Here is a 26191-nt window from a genome sequence, read left to right as displayed (position 1 = left end):
TGAGAAAGCCATTTTAACAATATTAGTTCTCCCAATCCAAGAGCATGGGAGATCTTTCCATTCTTTTAATAATTTTCAATTTCCTTCATCAGTGTTTTATAATTTTCAGCATATAGGTCTTTCACCTCCTTGTTTAAGTCTGTTCCTAGGTATTTCTTTTTGACATAATTTTAAGCAGGATTATATTTTTGCATTCTATTTCTGATATTTCATCATTAGTATAAAGTAATGGAGCAAATTTTTTTATGTTAATCTTGTATCGTGCTACCTTGCTGAATTCATTTTTTGGTTCTAATGGTTTTTGTGTGTAGAATTTAATGCCTTTGTATAGAGTATCTTGTCATTTGCAAATAGTGACAGTTTTATGTCTTCCCTTCCAATTTGGATATGTTTTATTTTTTTCATCTGATTGCTGTGGCTAGGATTTCCAATACTATGTTCAATAGAAGTGGGAAGAGTGGGCATCCTCCCTGTTCATTTTTTGACTTCTTATATGACAGAGAAAATAGAAGTCATAGAAATAGGAGCTTCCTCAATTTGTTCATACATACATGTGCATCTATTGGATTATTGCAATAACCTCTTAATAGTTTTACTTATTTTCATTTACCATGTTGAAAATCTGCTTATCTGGTGATGAATTCTTTGTCAAAAACCTTTCATGTTTCCCATTGCCTTAGTATGGTCTTAATTCTCTAATAGAGCAGACTGTGTTGTTTTATTTCTCCAGGTTCTTCTCTAATCACAAGTCTGATAGGTGCCACCCTCCATGCCTTCTATATTGTACCATAATGAACAGTTTATTTGTTTTTTCCATAATGAAAGTTCTAAGCCTCTGTATATATTGTTTTCTCATCCTGAGCTTCCTTGAACAAATGGTATTGTTTAGTGGTTTAGAACATGAAATTGATAGTAACTCTTTATGGATTTGAATTCCAGCTCTACCTCTTAATAGCTGGATCTCAAAAGAGTTGGACATGACTTAGTGACTGAACAACAGCAACAATTTTAGGCTAGGTACATAACTATTCTAACTTCTAACTTCTTGGCATGTTAAATGAGGAGTAAATTGGAAGCTACCTCATACAGTGGTAAAGCATGTAGCAGATTCACATGTATTAAGAGTTCTATACATTGTATCACTAATTACTTACTGTGTCAGGCACTGTGATGGACATTGGAGAATAGAACATATTTGGGTCTTACCCTCTTAGAGATTATATACCATAGAGAAGAGAACCATAATTCAGTGATATTTAGGATAAGTTCAAAAAGTTCTAGAAGAGGGACCCCTAAGTTAATTTTTTTTTTTTTACTTCAGGGGCTTTGAGTGTGGCATTCACTATTCCGAAAAACCTACTGTTGTGTAGTTGCTATTATGTCCAACTTGTTTGTGACCCTATGGACTGTAGGCCACCAGACTCCTATATCCAGGGGATTTACTATGCAGAAATACTGGAGTGGGTTGTCATTTCCTTCTGCAGGGGTTCTTCCTGACCCATGTCTCCTGCATTGGCAGGCAGATTCTTTACTGTTGAGTCACAGAGGAAGCCCCCCAAACCTACTAGTTTTCAGCTGAAAGGACTGCAGATCCAAAAACCTGAATAAATAAAGGAGCATGGCTTACTAGAAATATTGAATAAGGGTCAGTGTAACTGGAGTGAAGAAGTGAGGGTGGGTGAGACTGTAAGACTAGTGTGAAACGGGGTTTATAAAGTAGCCTGAGACCACACCTATTAGATGACCAGGTCAGGGGTACTGACCTCTATCCAAGAGCAAGAGGAAGTCATTGAAGCCTTTTAACTAGGGAGATAATACAATTCAGTTTATGTTTTTAAGAGGTCCAAGGTCCCTTGCCTACACTGTGGCAGATTGGACCAGGGCAAGAGCAGGTGATGATGGTGTTATCTTGGACGGAGTGGTAGCTAAGGAAATAGGTAAGAAGGTTTTAGACCCTAGAGATTCTAAATTTCTTTGTAACTGGATGTTGAGATTTGGAGAAGAGCGTTAGGGATGAATTAACACCTCTCGATTTCAATTTCTGACTATTTCTTCATCTCTACTAAGTCTCACCCTCAAAACTGGGATGGGTGTCACTCTTGTGCTTCTGTAACACTGTCTACATACTTTGCTGAGTTTTAGCACATCTGCTATTATAGTTCACTGTAGCTGGTTTGTTTTCCTTTTAAATTAAAATGTATTTGTGGTACATGATCAATAAATATTTGATAAATGAAAGCACTTAGTAACATAAAGATTGAATATGAGCGAATACCATACAGTATTTTAAGCCAGGTGTTTTGCTGATATATTGTTTTTTGATCAAGCCATTTATAAAATAAGAATTCATTTAGAACTTCTCCTCCCCCCAAAAAACCTTAATGGATTCTTAACATTTTTTTTTAAACAGCATATTTCTAGAATAGGTATTGGCATTATTTGGGTCAAATAGAACAATAACATAATTTATACTTCTAGTTAATTAACCTGGAATGCATTTCTTTACCTTTTTTGTTCTGTGTTTTAAACAGTTCTCATGATAAGGATTTCTCTTGGGGCTTATTATTTTCTCTTAATTTATGTAGGTGGGGTTTTGAGTATCTAGTATTTAAATACATATACAGACATCTTAGCTTTAGAAAAAAACCCAGCTGTGATATTTAAAAACTTCTCTATTCTCCCTGGGTAGTGGGACCAGTATTTGGTAACTGGTGCTGAAATTGAAAACCCTTGATTACATCCTTGCCCTGGGACTGTGTCAGTGGCAACTGTCACTCAATGGGACAGAGGCAAAGGAAACAAAACAAAAACCTCTCTGTTTTCTTAGGCAGTTTGACATATATTTTGGTTAATATAGCTTCTTCTGTATTTATTATCATTAATTTCCTCTTTTGAGGTTAAATGTTAAGTAGTTTTGGTTTTGGGCTTCCCTAGTGACTCAGGTGAAGAAGGCAATGGCACCCCACTCCAGTACACTTGCCTGGAAAATCCCATGGACAGAGGAGCCTGGTAAGCTGCAGTCCATGGGGTCGCTAAGAGTCAGATATGACTGAGTGACTTCACTTTCACTTTTCACTTCATGCATTGGAGAAGGAAATGGCAACCTACTCCAGTGTTCTTGCCTGTAGAATCCCAGGGACAGGGGAGCCTGGTGGGCTGCCATCTGTGGGGCTACACAGAGTCGAACACGACTGAAGTGAATTAGCAGCAGCAGCAGCAGTGACTCAGGTGGTAAAGAATCCACCTGCAATGCTGGAGACCTGGATTCAATTCCTGAGTTGGGAAGATCCCCTAGAGAAGGTCATGGTAACTCACTCCAGTATTCTTGCCTGGAGAATCCCCATGGACAGAGAAACCTGTGGGTTATAGTCCATGGGGTCACAAAGATTCGGACATGACTGAGCAACTAAGCATAGCAGTTTTGGTTTTGTCTTGGTATGGTTTGATTTTAACTTGGTATAATAGATAATTTTTAGCCCTAGTATTTCTATTGCTGAAAAACAAATATGTCAAATTGTTGGCTTTGGTAATGTGTAATATGGAAAGAAGGAAAAAGGAATTATTGTGCAGTAATATAACTTGCCTCTATTTTATTATTGTATCAATATATTAATTTAGTTATATTTATTTTATAAAAGAGAAGTCTGCTGTATGCTTTTGTGACCTAGAAGGGTAGGAACAACTATGAATAATGTAAATAATATAAAATATATACATTTTATTTAGTATTTTTTAATCTTTTTTTTAAACATTGGTTTATTTGACTACACTGGATCTTAGTTGCAGCATGTGGGATCTGGTTCTCTGACTAGGGAATGAACCAGGACCACCCTGCATTGGGAACATGGAGTCTTAACCACCGGACTGCTAGCACAGTCCCTATTTAGTATTTTTAAAAAGATGATTTGCATATCTAACCCAATAATTAAAGTATTTACTAGTTCAAAAAATATTATTAGTGGAATACCAACAAATTCTAGTAAGGTTTATGACTTCATGAAAACCAGTGCAGGAAGCTCGGTCTTCCCTGGTGGCTCAGATGGTAAAGAAGCTGCCTGCAATGCAGGAGACCCAGGTTTGATCCCTGGGTCGGGAAGATCCCCTGGAGACGGGAATGGGTACCCACTACAGTTTCTTGCCTGAAGAATTCCATGGACAGTGGAGCCTGGTGGGCCATAGTCCGCAGGGTCACAGAGTGAGCCACGACTGAGTGACTAATACACGCACACAAACCAACGCTAATCATCCTGGGTGAAATCATTTAATAAAGTTTTTCCTTTTTTCTCTTTCATTATATTTCATGTAAATGAGTACAGTTGACCAGGGGTGCCACCCACAGCATAGTTGCGTATCTGCATATAATTTATATTTGGTCCTCCTTACATAGGTGATTCTCCCTTGTCCATGGTCTGCTTCTCAGATTCAGTCAACTCTGGACCCTTGTAGTTGTGTGGTATTTACAGTTGAAAAAAAAATTGCATATACATGGATGTGTGCAGTTCAGACTCCTGTTGTCCAAGGGTCAACTGTAACAGAAAATTTAATTTCTCTCAATCAAATTTATATACCTTACTTTCTTGAGATACTAAGCAACTTTGCCCAAATTAGAAAAAAATAGTCTGATAATGGGTAACTTTTACTGAATATTACTGTAGTTCTGGCAGTAGCTTTCAAAACAACCTTGTGACATTAAGATGGTCTTGATACCTTTTTGCAGATAAGAGAAACTCAGTATTGAGCAGTTAAGTTACCTGTCCAAAAGGTTACAGAGCTAATAATTGATGGATCTGATCTTTAAACCCAGGTAGTCTGATACTGTGCTGCAACCTAGAAATAGTGGCAGAACTTTTTCAAAGTAAGAAGTTAGTAACTTTCTTATTTCTTAAAGCCATTCTTTATTTGGTTTTTCCTAATTTTTACCTAATGCTGTTTTCTGTTCCAGAATCCCACCTCTGATATTACACTGCATTGAGCTGTCATGTCTCTTTACGTTCCTCTTGGCTGTGACAGTCTCAGACTCTCCTTATTTTTCATGATCACTTTGACAGCTTTAAAGATTAATGGTCAGCTTTTTTGTAGAATGTCCCTCTGTTGGGATCCTGGAATACATACTACCTGAAAGTGATGAGAACTGATAAAGCCTATGACTTACTGAATTTGGAGTCTAATGGGGGTTGGGGAAGGACAACCTGGGGAACCCCATCAAGTGACTACAGCATTATGGGAAAGCATATGACACATTGAGGATACACTTTCTCCAGATCACTAGCCATTTCTTTGCTTCCAATTGAGTTTTCCTCCTAGCAACAAGAGTGATCTTTCTTGATTATAAATCTAGTCAGATACTCCCTACTTGATAAATCCTAGTTTGATACCTATTGCCCTTAGAATAAAATCCAAATTCCTTTAATGTGTGTTACTGAAAAAAAGGCTTAATAATATCAAGTCTCTCCCCACACTTTCTCTCAGTTCAGTTCAGTTCAGTCAGTCGTGCCCAACTCTTTGCGATCCCATGAACCACAGCACGCCAGGCCTTCCTGTCTGTCACCAACTTCCGGAGTCCACCCAAACCCATGTCCGTCAAGTCGGTGATGCCATCCAACCATCTCATCCTCTGTCGTTCCCTTCTCCTCCTGCCCTCCATCTTTCCCAGCATCAGGGTCTTTTCCAGTGAGTCAGCTTTTCGCATCAGGTGGCCAAAGGATTGGAGTTTCAGCTTCAACATCATTCCTTCCAATGAACACCCAGGACTGATCTCCTTTAGGATGGACTGGTTGGATCTCCTTGCAGTCCAAGGGACTCTCAAGAGCCTTCTCCAACACCATAGTTCAAAAGCATCAATTCTTCGGCACTCAACTTTCTTTATAGTCCAACTCTCACATCCATACATGACTACTGGAAAAACCATAGCCTTGACTAGATGGACCTTTGTTGACAAAGTAATGTCTCTGCTTTTTAATACACTGTCTAGGTTGGTCATGACTTTCCTTCCAAGGAGTAAGCGTCTTTTAATTTCATGGCTGCAATCACCATCTACAGTGATTTTGGAACCCAGAAAAATAAAGTCAGTCACTGTTTCCACTGTCTCCCCATTTATTTCCCGTGAAGTGATGGGACCAGATGGCATGATCTTAGTTTTCTGAATGTTGAGCTTTAAGCCAACTTTTTCACTCTCCTCTTTCATTTTCTTCAAGAGGCTCTTTAGTTCTTCACTTTCTGCCATAAGGGTGGTGTCATCTGCATATCTGAGTTTATTGATATTTCTCCAAGCAGTCTTGATTCCAGCTTGTGCTTCTTCCAGCCCAGCATTTTTCATGATGTACTCTGCATATAAGTTAAATAAGCAGGGTGACAGTGTATAGCCTTGATGTACTCCTTTTCCTATTTCTCTAGTTACATCCAATTATAAGGAAGTAAAGGAGCAAAAACTCGAACTTTTTCTCATGCTTTTTAGTTTATTTTCTAAAATTGTTACACAATTTTATTATTTTGAATTATTTTTTAAGGAGGAGAAAAAAATTGACCAAAGTTAGCACACAGGATATGATTTTGAAAAGCACATTTAAGAATTAGTTTCTAATAAATACCCATAAGAATGCATGGAAAATGGAGGGTACACAATAATTGAAAAGTCTTCCTGTTTGTTGACACTCTTAAAAATGCTTCTAAGTTTCTTATTTTATAAAAATAAACCTTCTATCAATATACAGTCTATTTTAAAAATATACAAGATACTCTGACATATATTACAGTCATTCTGTTATAAAAATGTAGTTGTTCGTGGAAATCAAAGGTGTAATCAAAAATCTTTGGACAAACAAAAACCGAGGACCAGATGGTTTCACAGGTGAATTCTACAAAAAATTTAGAGAAGAGCTAACACCTGTCCTACTCACCCTTCCAGAAAATTGCAGAGGAAGGTAAACTCCTGAACTCATTCTGTGAGGTAACTATCACCCTAATACCAAAACCAGACAAAGATGCCACAAAAAAGAAAACTGCAGGCCATTATCACTGATGAACATAAATGCAAAAATCCTCAACAAAATTCTAGCAGACAGAATCCAACAGCATATTAAAAAGATCATACATCATGACCAAGTGAGCTTTATCCTAGGGATGCAAGGATTCTTCAGTATTCACAAATCAATCAATGTGATACACCATATTAACAAATAAAAGATAAAAACCATATGATTATCTCCATAGATGCAGAGAAAGTCTTTGACAAAATTCAACACCCATTTATGATAAAAACTCTCCAGAAAGCAGGCATGGAAGGAACATACCTCAACATAGTAAAAGCCATATATGACAAACCAACAGCAAACATTATCCTCAGTGGTGAAAAACTGAAAACATTTCCTCTAAAATCAGGAACGAGACAAGGGTGCCCATTCCCACCAATACTATTCAACATAGTTTTGGAAGTCCTTGCCACAGCAATCAGAGAAGAAAAAGAAATAAAAGAAATCCAGATTGTAAAAGAAGAAGTAAAACTCTCACTGTTTGCAGATGACATGATCCTCTACATAGAAAACTCTAACGAAACCACCAGAAAATTACTAGAGCTAATCAATGAATATAGTAAAGTTGCAGGATATAAAATTAATGCACAAGTCCCTTGCATTCCTGTACACTAACAATGAGTAAACAGAGAAATTAAGGAAACAATTCCATTCATTGTTGCAACAAAAAGAATAAAATACTTAGGAATGTATTTACCTAAAGGAACAAAAGACCTGTACATAGGAAACTCTAAAACACTGATGAAAGAAATCAAAGATGACACAAATAGATGGAGAAATATGCCATGTTCATGGATTGGAAGAATCAATATAGTGAAAATGAGTATATTACCCCAAAGCAATCAATAGATTCAGCACAATCCCTATCAACTACCAGTGGTATTTTTCACAGAGCTAGAACAAATAATTTCACAATTTGTGTGGAAACACAAAAAAACCTTGAATAGCCAAAGCAATCTTGAGAAAGAATGGAACTGGAAGAATCAACCTGCTTTACTTCAGACTATACTACAAAGCTACAGTCATCAAGACAATATGGTACTGGCACAAAGATAGAAATATAGATCAGTGGAACAAAATAGAAAGCCCAGAGATAAACCCGTGCACCTATGGACACCTTGTCTTTGATAAAGGGAGCAAAAATACACAATGGAGAAAAGACAATCTCTTTAACAAGTGGTGCTGGGAAAACTGGTCAACCACCTGTAAAGAATGAAACTAGAATACTTTCTAACACCATACACAAAAATAAACTTCAAATGGATTAAAGATCTAAATGTAAGATGAGAAACTATAAAACTCTTAGAGTAAAACATAGGCAGAACACTCTCTGACATAAATCATAGCAATATCCTCTATGACCCACTTCCCAGAGTAATGGAATTAAAAACAAAAATAAACAAATGGGACCTAATTAAACGTAAAGGCTTTTGCACAATGAAGGAAACTATAAGCAAGGTGAAAAGGCAGCCTTTAGAATGGGAGAAAATAATAGCAAACAAAACAACTGACAAAAGAATTGATCTGCAAAATATGCAAGCAGCTCATGCAGCTCAATACCAGAAAAATAAACAACCCAATCCAAAAATGGGCCAAAGAACTAAACAGACATTTCTCCAAAGAAGACATACAAATGGCTAACAAACATGAAAAGCTACTCAACATCACTCATTATCAGAGAAATGCAAATCAAAACCACAATGAGGTACCATCTCATGCTGGCTAGAATGGTTGCCATCCAAAAGTCTACAAACAATAAATGCTGGAGAGAGTGTGGAGAAAAGGGAACCCTCTTACACTGTTGATGGGAATGCAAACTGGTACAGCCACTATGGAGAACAGTGTAGAGATTCCTTAAAAAACTGGAACTAGAATTGCCATACAACCCAGCAGTCCCACTGTTGGGCATACACTCTGAGGAAACCAGAATTGAAAGAGATACATGTACTCCAGTGTTCATTGCAGCACTGTCAATACCTAGGACATGGAAGCAACCTAGATGTCCATTGGCAGATGAATGGATAAGGAAGTTGTGGTAGATAAACACAATAGAATGTTACTCAGCTATAAAAAAGCACATTTGAGTCAGTTCTAATGAGGTGGACGAAACTGGAGCCTATTATACAGAGTGAAGTAAGTCAGAAAGAGAAACACCAATATAGTATGTTAACACATATATAAGAAATTTTGAAAGATGGTAATGATGACCCCTATATGTAAGACAGCAAAAAAGACACAGATGCAAAGAACAGACTTTTGGACTCTGGGAGAAGGCAAGGGTGGGACGATATGAGAGAATAGCATTGAAACATGTATATTACCATGTGTAAAATAGATGACCAATGCAAGTTCGATGTATGAAGCAGGGCACTCAAAGCTGGTGCTCTGGGACAACCCAAAGCAGAGGGATAGGGTAGGGGATTCAGTATGGGGGGACACCTGTACACCCATGGCTGATTCATGTCAATGTATGGCAAAAACCACCACAATATTGTAAAGTAATTAGCCTCCAATTAAAATAAATACAATAATTAAAAAAATTTTAAAATGTGCTTGTTAACTAGTATTTCTGATATTATTTCACCATCTGACCATTTTATGAAAGTGCTCATTTTCACATATGGTCATTACATATTTTGCTAAGTGAGCATGCTATAAAAAGTAATATTTTTTAGAACACCTGCTGAATGTGACATTTCTGTGAAATTAAATGTTATTGCTAATATTTTCCCCAAGCTTTACAAAACTGCATCTACCTTACTGAAAACTTGCATATTATATTTTAGCTTTACTTAATTTTTGAGATAACATTTTTTTATATTGAATTAGATGTAACCATGAATTAAATAGGTGGAAATACTTGGATTATCAACCAAGCATTTTTTTTTTAAACTGCACCATGCAGCTTGAGGGATCTTAGTTCCTACCAGGTATCAAATCCAGGCCACAGCAGTGAAAGTGCCCAGTCTTCACCATTGAACTGTCAAGAAATTCCCAAGCATTTATTCATATATGCTAATGTTATAGTTTAAACTTATTCTGTAGCAAGAGATTTATTATTTCCAGAGTACATTTGTCACATTTATGAATTATGACTTTACTTTTCTGTTGATATGACTAATAAAGAGTTAAATTTGATTGAGACTTTATGCCTTGTGAATGAGGACTGAGTACAGATTCTTTTTTTTAAGAGCTATATGAACATTTTCCACCATTTTTAATGATGGTCTTTTTAATGGACCATTAATTTCATGGTGCACCGTTTCAAGTGCAATGCTTCTTGAAAACAAAAACAAAAATGAGTGGTTAGTCACATAGTCAGTTCAGTTGCTCAGTTGTATCCGACTTTTTGTCACCCCATGAATCACAGCATGTCAAGCCTCCCTGTCCATCACCAACGTCACATAGTAGAGGACGATAAACCAAACCTTGATCCACAACCACATAAGCACATTTCAGAGGGGATTTTCTCATTAGTTGAGAGGGATAAATGACTTCCAAATTTTCTTTCAGTTCTTGATTCTGAGATTTTCAACTGACTTTTTTTTTCTCTACTAGCCTAAATATGTGATCAGCCAAACGTTTTGGAAATTTCTCAAAAATTTGCATAAAACCATAATCTGTATGTTAATAACTAATGAACCAACTAATGGACCAACTTAAACTTGTACCAACTTACAATAATGTTATATAGACATGAATTCATAGAGAGAAGTACTTTGATTACCAAAATCATTTAAAAAATTAGTGATAGTACATTTGATCACATTACATTTAATTTTTATATACTTTGAGGCTAAAAAAGGTCTGTTTCTTAAGACATAATTATTTCCTCAAGTATCTCATTTGTTACATTCTAATCCAAGATTTTTTCCTGATGGAAAAAATGTTTTTTCATCAGGCATTATTTTAATTGTTTTGAAATGCTTTGTTGTTTTTCCATCAGGCATTATTTTAATTGTTTTGAAATACTGATTTAATCAGTATAAGTTGCCAAATATTAATATTTTTGGCATACATTCACATCCATTGTTGCAAAGACATATTCTTGTACTTTCATTTTAATTTAAGTAGTTTATATTTTCTTCTGACAACAGTAAAAACTTTTTAAAGCTTCCATTAGGCTGTTAACATGGAAATAGGTTAATATAGCTTTCTGACTTGTTACCATGGTATTTTAGCCAAATATTATGAGACTGGGTCTTATATTTTGGCAATGATATACACAATCTGGCTTTTTGTATTTTGAAGATGAAGAATCTAAATAAACAAAAGAAGTCAAGGATACTAAAAGGCAAGAGGGGAACGTGATGCTTTAGTTTGGTTTTATCTTCTTGATTGGCTTACCTACCTGGAACCTTTGATAGTAGTATTCAGAAGGAGTGTTAGAATTGTTAAGCTTGTTTTATTGTCTAAAATATGTATGCCATTTATTATTTTTTAAAATTTTATTTATTTTATTTTTCGTTGTGCTGGGCATTTGTTGCTGTGCACGGTCTTTCTCAAGTGCTCTGAGCAGGGGATACTCTTTAGTTGCAGTCTCAGGCTTCTGTTTATGGTGGCGTCTCTTGTTGCGGAGCACAGCCTTCTCTAGGTGCTCGGACTTCAGTAGTTGCAGCTAGCGGGTTCCAGAGCACTGGCTCAGTAGTTGTGGTGCTTAGTTGCCCCATGATGTGCACTTTAATTTTATAACCAGCAAGACATTTGAACTAGGATGAAGTGTATTTATTACTGTTTGTGTCTATTCTACCCAGGGGCTTTGCAGGTGCCACAGTGAAAAAGAATTCTCCTGACAATGCAGGAGACCCAAGAGACATAGGTTAGATTCCTGGCTCAGGAAGAGTCCTCTGGGGAAGGAAATGGCAACCTACTCCAGTATTCTTGCCTGGAAAATTCCATGGACAGAGGAATCTGGCAGGTTACAGTCCATGGAGTTGCAAAGAGTTGGACAGGACTGAGCTACTGAGCATGCACGCATGCTACTCTATTCAAGATTTGTTTTTCTTACTAGTTTTGAAATACCATAGGCAGCCTGTATGGTAGGTACTATTTTCTTCTTGAGCTCTGGATTTACTCTTTCAGGTAGCATTCTCAGCTACCAATTATGACTGTTGGAGTCTGCCAGAGTAATTGCATTAAAAAAATCAACCTTGCCTTATTTTAAGCTATTTAAATAATAGACTCATCGAAGGTTTTAAATTGTTTTTCTCCATAAGACTTCATTCATGTTAGTCTCATCAGTTCGAATAGTCTTGATCCTGTGATACAATATTTTGAAACAGAAACTTATTTAAGCTCAGATTTAACCATAATAATTAGTGTCTAATACATGTGTGTACATTCTCAGTCGCTAAGTTGTGTCTGACTCTTTGGAGCCCATGGACTATTGCCCACCAGGCTCCTCTGTCTATGGGTTTTCCCAGGCAAGAATACTGGAGCAAGTTGCCATTTCCTCCTCGAGGAGATCTTTCGAACACGGACTGAACCCACGTCTTCTGCAGCTCCTGCATTGGCAGGCAGATTCTTTACCACGGAGCCACTTGGGAAGCCCATTTAATGCATATATAGCACAAAGTTCTGGAGATAGACGATGATAACTGCATAGTAATATAAATGTACTTAATATCACTAAACTCTGTGTATACTTAAAAATGACTGTAGAAATTTTCATGTTGTGTATGCTGCTAAGTCGCTTCAGTCGTGTCAGACTCTGTGCGACCCCATAGATTGCAGCCTACCAGGCTCCCCCGTCCCTGGGATTCTCCAGGCAAGAACACTGGAGTGGGTTGCCATTTCCTTCTCCAGTGCATGAAAGTGAAAAGTGAAAGTGAAGTCGCTCAGTTGTGTCCAACTCTCAGCAACCCCATGGACTGCAGCCTACCAGGCTCCTCCGTCCATGGGATTTTCCAGGCGAGAGTACTGGAGTGGGGTGCCATCGCCTTCTATACATGTTGTGTATAGTTTGTTACAATAAAAAAATAATGGCATCATCCTGATAAGTTTGGTTCCTGGAGGAGAGCATGGCAACCCACTCCAGCATTCTTGCCTGGAGCATCCCCATGGACAGAAGAGTCTGGTGGGCTATAGTCTATGGAGTTGCAAAGAGTGGGACATGACTGAAGTGACTTAGCAAGTAGACATGTGTAAGTCTGGTTAATGATTTGTTGTTGTTGAGTCACTAAATTCTGTTTGACTCTTTGTGACCCCATGGACTGCAGCACCTCAGGCCTCCCTGTCCCTGACCATCTCCCAGAGTTTGCTCAAGTTCATGTCCACTGAATCAGTGATGCTATCCAACCATCTCGTCCTCTGCTGCCCTCTTCTTTTGCTTTCAGTCTTTCCCAACATCTGGGTCTTTTCTAATGAGTTGACCCTTAGCATCAGGTGGCAAAGTATTGGAGCTTCAGCTTCAGCATCAGTCCTTCTAATGAGTATTCAGTGTTGATTTCCTTCAGGATTGACTGGTTTGATCTCCTTGCTGTCCAAGGGACTCTCAAGAGTCTTCTCCAGTACCATAGTTCGAAAGCATCAGTTCTTTGGCGCTCAGCCTTTTTTATGGTCCAACTCTTACATCTGTACATGACTACTGGAAAAACCAAAGCTTTGATCATATGGACCTTTGTTGGCAAAGTGATGTCTCTACTTTTTAATATACTTTGTAGGTTTGTCACAGCTTTTCTTCCAAGGAGAAAGTGTCTTTTAATTTTGTGGCTGCAGTTACCATCTGCAGTGATTTTGGAGCCCAAGAAGATGAAATCTGTTGCTATTTCCACTGTTTGCCTGTCTATTTGCCATGAAGTGATAGGACCAAATGCCATGATCTTAGTTTTTTGAATGTTGAATTTTAAGCCACCTTTTTCACTCTCCCCTTTCACCTTCATCAAGAGCCTCTTTAGTTCCTCTTCACTTTCTGCCCTTAGTGTGGTATTATCTGCATATCTGAAGTTGTTGGTATTTCTCCCAGCAATCTTGATTCCAGCTTGATTACATTTGTTAATGATTACCTTTGTTAAAATGTGTAAAGAATTTAGATTATTGCCTGATCCATATTAATCGCTTCATACATATATATCCAATAATATATAAAAACAATTATATACCGCAAATAAGTAGGATTTATCCCAGGTATGCAAGACTGCTTCAACATTCAAAAGTCATTTAATGTAACTCATCAACAGTGTAAAAAAGAAAAATCACGAATTCCTAGTAGACTAGGAATAGAGGGAACTTCCTCCACTTGAGAAAGAGCATCTACAAAAACCTAAAGTTAACATCAGACTTAATGGTGAGAAATTTGAGACTTTCCCACTAAGATCAGGAACAAGGCAAGAGTGTTCTATCTAGTCACACCCTTTCAACAAGATACAGTAAGTAGTAGAGCTATGGTCTGAATTTTTGAACACCAGACCATATGTTGAAATCCTAACTCCCAAAAGTCATGTTATTAGTAGGTGGAATCTTTGGCAAGGGTCACGAGGATGTAGCCCTCATGAATGGGATTACTGCCCTAATAAAAAAGATTGTGCGGAGGTCCCTACCATCTTCCACTATGTGAAAATACAATGAGAAGTCTGTAACCTGAAAGAGAGCCCTCACTCAACCATATTGACATCCTGGTCTCAGAATTTCAGCCTCCAGAACTGTGAAAAATAAGTTTCTGTTGTTTATAAACTACCTGCTCTGTGATACTTCATTACAACAGCTTGGTATCTTAGCCCAATAGACTAAGACAGCTAAGCAACGATACAAGAAGAGGAAATAAGAGTCCAGACTGAGAAAGACTGCCTTCACAAACATGATAAAAATTGCATTAATTGGCATTTTAAAAATATTTTAGTAACTTAAAAAAAAAATTACTATTCATTAGAAAAAGAGGAATGTTTACTTACATAATTATCTAAAAATTTTAATATCCCTTCCATCTTTTTAAAATAGCAGCTTTATTGAGATATAATTCACATACTATCTAGTTCACTCTTTCAAGATATACAGTTCAGTTGTTTTTAATATATTCATAGATATGTGCACCCATTACCAGTCAGTTTTAGAACAGTGTCATTAGAATGGTTGATTCTTTTTTTTGAACTTCAATTTTTAGGATTTTTAAAAACCATTCTAACCTTTTAAAAATACACAGTTCAGTGACATTGCTGCTGGAGGAGACTCTTAAGCGTCCCTTGGACATCAAGGAGATCAAACCTAAAGGAAATCCTAAAGGAAATCAACCCTGAATATTCATTGGAAGGGCTGATGCTGAAGCTCCAGTACTTTGGCCACCTGATGCGAAGAACTGACTCACTGGAAAAGACCCTGATGCTGGGAAAGATTGAGGACAGGAGGAGAAGGGGGCGAAAGAGGATAAGATGGTTGGATGGCATCATTGACTCAGTGGACGTGAGTTTGAGCAAACTCTGGGAGATAGTGAAGGACAGGGAAGCCTGGCGTGCCCCAGTCTGTGGGGTCACAAAAGTCGCACATGACTGAGTGAACAACAACGACAAAGTACCTTCACAGTGCTCTGCAACTATCACCACTATCCGTTATCAGGACTTTTAATCATTCCAAACAAAAACCTTGTACCCACCAGACATTAGCTTCCTATTCCTCTTATCTCCTAACAAATTCTTCCCAGCTCCTGGGAACCACCATTCTACTTTCTGTTTTTAGGAGTTTGACTGTTGTGTTCCTCATATATTTGAAATCATACAATATTTGTCCTTCTGTATCTGGCTTATACCACTTAGCACATAACATCTTCAGAGTTCATCCATGCTGTAGCATGTGTCATAGTTTTGTTCCTTTTTAAGACTGAAAGATATTCCACTGTATATATACGCCACTTTCATTTATGTATGCACCTGTCAATGGATATTTGGGTTGATCCCACCTCCTGGCTACTGTGAATAATGCTGCTGTGAACACTGGTGTGCAAATACTTGAGACCATGTTTTCAATTATTTTGAACATTTACCCAAAAGTGGAACTGCTGGGTTTTATGGTAATTAGATTTTAATTTTCTGAAGAACTACCATACTGTTTTCCACAACAGCTGTACCATTTTATATTTCCATTGGTAATGTACAACTGTTCCAATTTTTCCATATCTTCACCAAGACTTGTTATTTCCTATTTTATAAGAGATATCCTAATGACTAGTGATGTTGAACATCTTTTCAGGTACTAATTAGCCATTTGTATACAGAAATTCAAACTTCTTTGAGAAATGTCTATTCAAATTTTTTCATCTTTTTAAATTGGGTTGATTTTTCTGTTATTTAGTTGTAGGAGTTCTTTATATATTCTGAATATTAATCCCTATCAGATATATGCTTTGCAAATGTGTGGATTGTTTTTTCACTCTCTTAGTAGTGTTCTTTGATTTCACCAAAGTTTTAATTTTGATGACATTCACCCTACTTATTTTTGTTTGGTTGATATTTTTGTGATATTGCAAATAGAATTTTAAGAATTCCTTTTCAGATTGTTTGTTTTTATTATATTGAAATGTGACGGATTTTTGTGTGTTGATTTCATATCCTGCATCTTTGCTGAATGTATTTATTTTCTCTGTCAGGTTTCTTTTTTTCTCAGACTAAGGGTTTTCTACATAATAAGATTGTCATCTGTGAACAGAAATGATTATACTTCTTTCTTTTCAACTTGGATGCCTTTTATTTCTCTTTCTTGCCCAGATGAACTGACTAGAACATCCAATACTATATTCGAAAGTGGTAAAGGAGGCCTTTTTAAAATCTTATTCCTGATCTTACAGGAAAAGCTTTGTCTTTCAGCACTGAAAATGGTATTTATTAGCTGTGGGTTTTTCATATAGGCCCTTATCATGTTGAAGAAGTTTCCTTCTGTTCCTAGTTTTATGAATATTATTATCATGAAAGGATGTTGAATTTTGTCAAACGCTTTTTCTATATCAATTATCCTAATCATGTGGCTTTTTTGCCTTCATTCTATGAATGTAGTATGTAACTCTAATTGACAGTCTTGTGTCTCTGGAATAAATTCCATTTGGTCTTGATGTTTAATCCTTTTAATATATTGCTGAATTTGTTAACCACTACATTTTACTGTCATTTTTTTATCGTAACTTAATTCTTTCCTTGCCAGTTTCTTACCCAAAAGATAGTTCTCTTGCTATACAAATTGTTCCATGACATAGAAAACCAATTAAGCATTCCCCAGTTTCATTATATGAAGGAAATAAATATAATTCTGTTAACAATACCTAAAAAACATCAAAAAGGGAAATTGTGAGTTGTCATATCCAAATGGGACATGGATTGTCTCATATATAATTATTAACTATTTAGTAAGCATTTATTGAGAATTTAGTATGTTCCAGGCACTGTCAAAGTTGTTCTCAAGGTGTTTACAAGTGAGGAAGGGGAAACTAGTTAACTGCTGATTACAATACAGTTTGATATAATATTATAATAGAGATATCCATGGGTGCTACACAGGAGGGTACCTAATTCAAAAAGAAGATGAAAGAAAAGTGTGTTACTCTTAAACTTTCTTGAATGTTAAGTAGGAATTATCCAGAAAAAGGAGAGGACTGTTTCATACAGAGGACTATCAATCATAATGACAATGAAAAAGCATAATAATTGAAAAACTACAAAGATTTCCAAGGTGGAGAATCAGTATGAAAAAGTATTGAGAAATGACATTTTTGAGATAAGGAAGGGCCAGTTTGTAGATGTGATTTAGGAGACTGAATGCTTTTTTATTTTTTTGAAAGAACTTGGGAATCATTGAAAGATTTTAAACCAGGAAGTCATATGAACAAATTTTTGTTTTAGACAGATAGTCCTAGCAAAATGTGGACTATGGTTTGAAGGATGAAATGGAAATGGAGGGAAAGGAAACTAAAGGCAAAAAGACAGGAAATCATTGCATAAATCCAGACAGGAAGTGACTGCATTAAGGCCAGAAGCAATGAAGATCTAGACTTAAACTGTGGCAGTGGAAATGGAAGAGGGAGACTGATTTTGAAAGTATTTAATAATTAGAATCAAAAGGTGTTGATGATCAAATAGAACTGTGAGGATGGGTTGTTGGAAGTTAAATTGGTCGGCTTGATAAATTTGGAGGAAAGTGATCGGAGAATCAGTAGAGGACAGTAGTGAGAAGGAGTAGCAGGTGATTTCTGAAGGAATGAAACTTAACAGAGTAGTAGTTTTTCTAATATGAGGGTGAAATAAGAATGCTGTCAGACAAGTCCAGAAGGCAGACCATTTTATAAGACATTGCATGGCCTGGTCCCTTCCACAAGCTAATTTCACTGGGGGACAGGAGACCAGGAGAGAATGAAAGACTGTTTTAGTTTAAAAGAGACCAAAACATTTTAAAACCAGATGTATGACATAAACTTTCATTAGAGTGTAGGTTGAAAAAGTAACTGTAAAAAAGACATTATGGTACAATTTAGAAATTTGCATATTGAATAGATATTGGATGTTCTTAGTGAATTTTTATGAATTTTAACAATATCATAATTATATTGGGATTATGTAGGAGAATGTCCTTATTTTTAGGAGATGCATGTTGAAGTATTTGGGGATGAATAATTGTAATGTCTGTGACTAGAGACAGGGATTTAGGAAAGAAGAAAAAAAATGGCAAACATTAATAATAGATACAGGTGGTGGGTATAGAGTTGTTTACAATACTAAGCTTTCAGTTTCAGATTCAAACTTCAGTTTGCCATGCCAGCAGCTATTTATATAGCATTTATATTGTATTAGATATTATAAGTAATCTAAAGATGATTTGGCCTATATGGAAGGATGAGTGTAGGTTATATGCAAATATTACAGTATTTTATATAAAGGACTTGAGTATCCTCAGATTTTGGTATCTGCAGGTCCTGGAACCACTCTCCCCATGGATTCCGAGGGATGACTTTTTTCAATTCCTGATCAAATTTTAAAGTATAAGATCCTCAATTTTTGATAGTTTATTACCAGTGAGAAACTGTTTGTGTAAAAATGTGAAAGCATTTTTCTCAGCCATTAAAAAATTTAAAACAATTGACATTATAATTTCAAAAACTCATCCTTTAAAATTGGACTGTAGTTGATTTACAATGTTATATTCGTTTCAGGTGTACAACATAGTGATTCAATATTTATAGATTATATTCTATTTAATGTTAGTACAAAATAATGACATATTTCCCTGTGCTGTATAATATATCCTATTTATTTGTTTATAATTTTTATTGGTGCATAGTTGATTTACAATACTGTAGTTTCTTCTGTACAGCAAAATTAATCAGTTATCCATCTACATATCCCCACTCTTTTTTAGATCATTTTCCCATATAGGCCATTGCACAGTATTGAATAGAATTTCCTGTGCTATACAGTAAGTCCTTGTTAGTTATCTCTTTTACATATAGTACTGTGTATATGTCACTCCCAGTTCTCCAACTTATCCTTCCCCCTCTTACCTGATGGTGACCATAGTTTTTCTTTTTAAAAAATTTTATTTGCTTATTTTTGGCTGTGCTGGGTCGTTGCTGCTGCTCAGGTTTTTCTCTGGTTGTGGTGCTCTTTGTTGCAGTGCTCAGCTTGTCATTGTGGTGGCTTCTCTTGTGGAGAAAAGGCCCGGGGGTTCTCGGGCTTTGGTAGTTGTACGTGTTGGCTTAGCAGTTGTGGTTCCCAGGCTCTGGAGCACAGGCTTGTGGGGCACAGTCTTAGTTGCTGTGTGGAATGTGGGATCTTCCTAGACCAGGGATTGAACCCATGTCTCCTGCATTGGCAGGCGGGTTCTTTACCACTGAGCCACAGGGAAGCCCAAGTTTGTTTTCTACGTCTCTAACACTATTTCTGTTTTGTAGATAAGTTCATTTGTACCCTTTTAAATTTTTTATTTTTTTAAAAAATTGTTTGTTTATTTTGGCTGTGCTAGGTCTTCATTGCTGCACGTGGGCTCAGGCTTTCCCAGTTGTGGCGAGCGTGGGCTACTCCTTGTTGAGGTGTGCCGGCTTCTCACTGTGGTGGCCTCTCTGGTGGACCAGGGCCTTTAGGCATGTGGGCTTCAGGAGTTGCAGCACACGGGTTCAGGAGTTGTGGCACGTGGGCTGAGTTGCTCCACAGCCTGTGAGATCTTCCCGGATTAGGGCTTGAACCCATGTTCCCTGAATTGGCAGGTGGATTCTTAACCACTAGACCACCAGCGAAGCCCTGGACCCTTTTTTTAGAGTCCACATATAAGCGATATCATATGGTATTTGTCTTCCTCTATCTGACTGACTTCACTCCATATGACAGTCTCTGGGTCCATCCATGTGGCAAATGGCATTATTTCGTTTTTTGTTTTTTTTCTTTTTATGGCTGAGCAATATTCCAGTGTGTGTGTGTGTATGTATATATATATATATATATATATATATATATATATATTTTACATCTCCTTAAACCAGTTGTCTGTTGATGGGCACTTGGATTGTTTCCATGCCTTGGCTATTGTAAATGGTTCTGCCATGAACATTAGGGTGCATGTATCTGTTCAAATTGTGGTTTTCTCTGGATATATGCCCAGGGGTGAGATTGCTGGATCACGTGGTACCTCTATTTTAGTTTTCTAAGAAACCTCTGTATTGTTTTCCACAATGGCGGTACCAATTTATATTCCCGCCAACAATGTAAAAGGGTTCCCTCTTCTCCACACCCTCTCCAGCATTTATTGTTTGTAGATTTTTTTGATGGTGGCCATTCTGACCAGTGCGTATTTATTTTGTGTATAGTAGTTTGTGCCTCTCAATCTCATTCTGTTTCACCCCTCACTCCTTACCCCACTGATAACCACTAGTTAGTATTTTGCTCTCTGTGAGTCTGTTTTTGTCAAACACACACCCTTTAATTGAAAAATATAACTTTAGAAAATTTTGTGATGTAATACAAATTTTTTTTTAAAAAAAATCTATTTTTATTTATTTATTTGGCTACTCCTGGTCTTAGTTGCAGCATGTGGAATCTAGTTCCCTACACCAGGATTGAAACCCGGGCCCCCTGCATTGAGAGCTTGGAGTCTTAACAGCTGACCACCAGGGAAGTTCCTGCAAATGGTTTTTCAATCCAGTTGAAGTTTCTCATATCATTACTTAAAAATTATGGTGTAGATTTAATTTATATAACATGTTATGTGTTGTTAGAGCCCGGCAGCAAGCTCGACTGCTACTGAAAGGTCGTATCATCAGTGGAAGGGTAGAATTAGCTACTGTATATGAAGATAAGGATTATGGGCTGTTTCTTAGAGCCACAAGCCCCCTCAGTCACAATACTGTTTTCCTTGGGCATGTGGAACACGAACTACTCCACTAGCTCCATGGATTCTTTGTCCATTTGTCCATGGCGAGCAGTGGTGCATTTGATTTCTGTTTTCTGAAATAGGAGTATGTGAGGTAGATCACTTTCATGGCAAGCATGGAGCGCTGGGTGCTTGATATTTGTTGTGCTTGCTACCTGTATAGCTACCTGTTGGCTTGCTGTCAAAGCCTGCTCTGCTTTGAGCCTCCTGCTAAGAATCCCTGGAATAGATTCTTTCAGCTGCCTGACTTTGATCTGGCCACACTGAGAGATGAGAGGATCAGTGTTTTAGGCTGCTCTTGTAATTCTTTCACATCATACCTGTGTCCAGTGGGTGAGGATTCCTGAGTTACAGAAGTTCCAAATGTCTATTAAAGCATTATTTATTCCTGACAGATGACAATTTGAAAAAGGAGATTCCATGATCAAGTATATTTGGAAAATGCTGCATTAATTTCTTTAGAACATCTCAAAGACTTTAATATGGTAATATGCATGATAAATCCCCAAGAGGAGAACACAATATTGTGAGTCTGTTTTTGTCAAAAACAAACCCTTTAAATGCCTTTTTCAGGCATTTTTGATCACTGAAGCCTTTTACTGAGAAACACGTTGAGGAATGAGTGTGAAACAGAACCCATTTTAGAAAACTTCAGTTCAGTTCAGTGGCCCAGTTGTGTCTGACTCTTTGCGACCCCATGGACTGCAGCACGCCAGGCTTCCCTGTCCATAACCAACTTCCAGAGCTTACCCAAACCCATGTCCGACGAGTCGCTGATGCCATCCAACCATCTCGTCCTCTGTTGTCTCCTTCTCCTCCTGCCTTCAATCTTTCCCAGCATCAGGGTCTTTTCCAATGAGTGAGTTCTTCGCATCAATATTAATTAGAGGTTGTTAAAAGTTAGTAATTGTTCTTAATATAAAACTGGGCAGAGGAATGGAAGAATACTGCTTTAGACTTGTTAGTAATACCTATTTCAGAACACAAGTCATAATTGTATTTACTGGTAAAGGACTAGTATTCTAATCTATCAACTAATAATGTTTTTAAAGAGCAAAGATTATCGTTATCATTTGATGAATTCAGTTTATTTTGGTAGTTCTGGCCAGTGTCCTAAATCATGAAGGAGAAATAAGAAAGTATGCATTTTGGAAAGAAGAGACCAAATGAATTATGAGAAAATACAAAGTAACCAACTGAAAAGGGATTATAAAAAGTTTGGGGAAATAGATGGATATAAGATCAATAGCAAATGTTTAAAAAATTAATATTTACCTCTACTTCTAGAAATTTCAAGGTTTCCAAAAAGTTTCCTTCACAATATCCACAAAATACATAAAATACTGAGGTGTAATCTTCTTGGAGAATTTGTGTGTGGCTTGTATGAGGAAAGCCATAATGTATAACCTTCAATTTAGAGATATTAAAAGGGTTATATAGCTAATATAGATCTCTTAGATGTGAAAGCGATTTTAAAATGTTCATTCTTTCTCAGTGTATAGCTTCATTGCAATAGCAATCCCAGTGGTGTTTTACATGGAATTTCTAAATTTTATTTGAATTTCTAAATTTCATTTGGAAGACTTACTCTGGTGAGTATATTAATGACTATTCCTAAGAAGAAGACCAGAAGCAGTGATAATATTAATAAGTGAAATGGGATGGTAATGACATAACAGTAGAAATACAATTCAGAATGGAATCAGTAGAATAGACAATGGAAGTAGTCTTCATCACATAAAGGACTATAACACATTGTAAAGTAGGAGGAAAGAATTCAAGTGCTTAGTAAATTAGAAATTATTAAAATCAGATTAGAAGTTTATCTTTCACTTTGAATCATGCCAAAATAACTTTCAGATGGATTTCAGTATATTTTTTAATTGTAGAAGAAAACAGAATTGAGTTTACCAAACCTATAGAAAAAGGATAATTTTCTCCCTCTTTTGGTGGTCCTTTCAAAGGCTATGTTTCTAAACTTTAAAGGATAAGAAATCTCAACATGTGTGACTAAAATAAAAATAAAAAATAATGTACTTTTAAAATGTAATCTTAAATTTAAAAAGCAAATATCAGCTTTGTGTAATGACAGTATCATAACCAGTGAGATTTTTCCCAAGTTACTATTAGAATTAGTAAGAATGTTCCCACTATCTTACACAAATTCAGCTGTATTCAACTTATCGTATTTCAGTGAGATAATAAGACAAATGCACAAAGATGAATTGGGGAGAATGGTTCACTCAAGAATTAATATATTTAACAACAAAAAAATTTAGAAACTACCTAAATGTCTGCAGTTAGGGAGTTGGTTTAATAAATTATGATAAAGTTCTATAATGGATTATCAGTCTCTAAAAATGATAATGTAATAAATATTTTTTTGAGAATGAAAAGATGCTCATGATTTACTGTTGAATGAAACGTTAGATTAGAGGGCAATATTAAGAGTAGTTAACTCGTGCTCGCTTCGGCAGCTCATATACTAAAATTGGAACGATACAGAGAAGATTAGCATGGCCCCTGCGCAAGGATGACACGCAAATTCGTGAAGCGTTCCATATTTTTATGAAGTAATTGGCCTCCAACTAATAAAATAAAATTAAAAAAAAAATAAATAAGAGTAGTTAACTCTACATGTTAGGATTTGAAGTAATTTTTACTTGGTCTCGACTTTTTTTTTTTTTGTCTTCAGTAATCGTGTGTGATTTTGATAATCATAAGGGAGATGGAACTGTTTTCATTTTAGGAAAACAGATTCAAACAACTGACCTGGAAAATTGTTTTCAGTAATTCTTTCAGTAAGAATTAAGTAAGAATTTCAGTAAGTCTTTATTATTTAAAGAGCTCATACAAAATTAAGAAAAAAATGGAAGATCCCAATAGGGATGAGCAGAAAACCTGAACAGACAATTCAAAACATAGAAAACAGAGGTGGTAAACAAACATTAAAGATCAGTATTCAGATTTACTGGTAAGCAAGGAACTGTACATTTAAATAATAAGATAACATTTATTTGCTTATCAAACTAGAAGTTTGCCACCATGTTATAATAAATTAATAATTAATAAATATCAATAAACTGTTACATCCCTTTGATAGTTTTCACAATTGAAGGTTATGTTGCAACCTGGAAAAATAGAGCATCTGAGTGAAATAGGAGAATGAATGGTAGTTCATATGCCACAATTAAGTCCAAATGCAGCCAAATAAATAATTAAACAAAAAAATTTAAAAATAAATCTAAGAATTATAGAAACAAACAAACAAAAAGAATATTGGGAAGGGGAGGGGGGAAGTAAATTGCAGATATTGTAACATTTCACTCTTAAAGACTTCAGCATTCCTCTCCTAAGAATAAAGACGTTCTCTTACATAACTCCCCTCCCCGCCAAAAAATAATACTAGGGAAGCGTTCTGCATGTTCTTATTAATAACTTCTAGTTGTTGAATTTTTTAATTTTGAATTTAAAATTAGAGTATAATAATTTTTATTTACTTTTTCTTTTGCAGAGCTAGCTGTAGCAGAATTTCACAGAAAAATCAAAGAAGCTTTTGAAGTGTTTGACCATGAGTCAAATAGTACAGTGGATGTAAGGTTTGGAGATGTTTCCTTCTAATTCTAAATTGCTGATACAACTCTTGAAGTAGAAGATGGTTCATTTCTTTTTCTACATTCTTTGAATTTATTATGCTAAAGTATTTATGTTTCTGTGCTCAGCAAAAGGTCTTTTCTAGCTGCTGTTTTGTATAGTATTGTTTCTTATTCTTCATAATCTAGTGGAAAGATTATGTATATCCACTTTGCCTATTCTAATCTATAGACTAAATTCTGTGAATGATACAAATTTGTATACTATAGCTTTAGTGCTGGACACACAGTTGGTACTCATTAAATATTTGTTGAGTGAATGAACATAATTTACTTTTAGAATACATAGATATGGGGCATTCCCTGGTGGCCTAGTGGTTAGAATTCTGAACGTTCACTGCTATGGTCTGGGTTCATTTCTTGGATGGGGAATTGAAATCCCACAAGCAGTGTGGCAAAAAACAAAACAAAACCAAAAACCATAGATATGTATTATCAGGCATTATAGGATATTACAGAGAGTGAGTGAACGAAATGGCTCAGTCGTGTCCAACTCTTCGCGACCCCGTGGACTGTAGCCTATCAGCTCCTCTGTCCATGGGATTCTCCAGGCAAGAATCCTGGAGTGGGTTGCCATTTCCTTGGATTAATAATTCTTTTTTTTTTTTTTTTGATTAATAATTCTTAAACATGATACACTGCTCAAGTAAAATAACAAAAAGAACCAAAACAAAAGAACATAAAAAGATGATAAAAAAAACACAAATACTGGTGGATTTAGAATAGAGGACAGGAAACAAAGAACAGTTTGAAAAAAAGAGGCAAAAGATAGAGCAGATTATGCATGTTGTAGAATCTGTGCCACACATGTACATCAAAGAAAAGTAATGAAATCATCCTTCCAGGAGGCCAAACTGATTGAGAAATATTTGATGGGATCACAATCTCAAGAGTTAGAACTCAGTATGGAGGCCAACAAAACAGTGGGAAATGATTTTTAAATGGTTTTGGCAAGAACCATTTGATGCTTATAAACCAGTCCCATCACTTCCAGACTGGTCAGAGGACTAAATGATTTAAATTTAAGCTAAACTGAATGAGCAATATGAGTATGACCGATTGTAACTATAGTCATCCCTCAGTATCTACAAGGTATTGGTTCCAAAACACCCGCTTCTACCCTCCTCCCCTCCACCCCACCCTTCATGGACTTCACAGGATAGTCTCCTGCTTTGAGCA

The 26191-nt window shown here is 36.4% G+C and overlaps 1 protein-coding gene and 1 non-coding gene across 9 annotated transcripts in view; both read left to right on the top strand.

Moving 5' to 3' along the window:
- The window catches only part of EFCAB2 (EF-hand calcium binding domain 2), a 132994-nt gene that overhangs the window by 18417 nt on the left and 88386 nt on the right, over positions 1–26191 (top strand). For 3 of the 8 annotated variants that reach the window (XM_065935591.1, XM_065935590.1, XM_065935592.1), the window contains one exon: positions 24874–24958. The exons of 2 other annotated variants lie outside the window; for them this stretch is intronic. In XM_065935591.1, coding sequence (XP_065791663.1) covers positions 24874–24958 — 85 coding nt within the window. The remainder of the gene's footprint in view (positions 1–24873; positions 24959–26191) is intronic. 3 more of the 8 variants (XM_065935593.1, XM_065935594.1, XM_065935595.1) reach the window with 1 other exon arrangement.
- Positions 23821–23927, top strand: LOC136170027 (U6 spliceosomal RNA). Its single transcript, XR_010663487.1, has one exon. It is a non-coding gene; the product is annotated as a U6 spliceosomal RNA (small nuclear RNA).

This window comes from Muntiacus reevesi, chromosome 5, assembly GCF_963930625.1.
Source record: "Muntiacus reevesi chromosome 5, mMunRee1.1, whole genome shotgun sequence".
Lineage (NCBI taxonomy): Eukaryota > Metazoa > Chordata > Mammalia > Artiodactyla > Cervidae > Muntiacus > Muntiacus reevesi.
The sequence above is the reverse complement of the archived record's forward strand: the minus strand, read 5'-3'. Positions and strand labels throughout refer to the sequence as shown.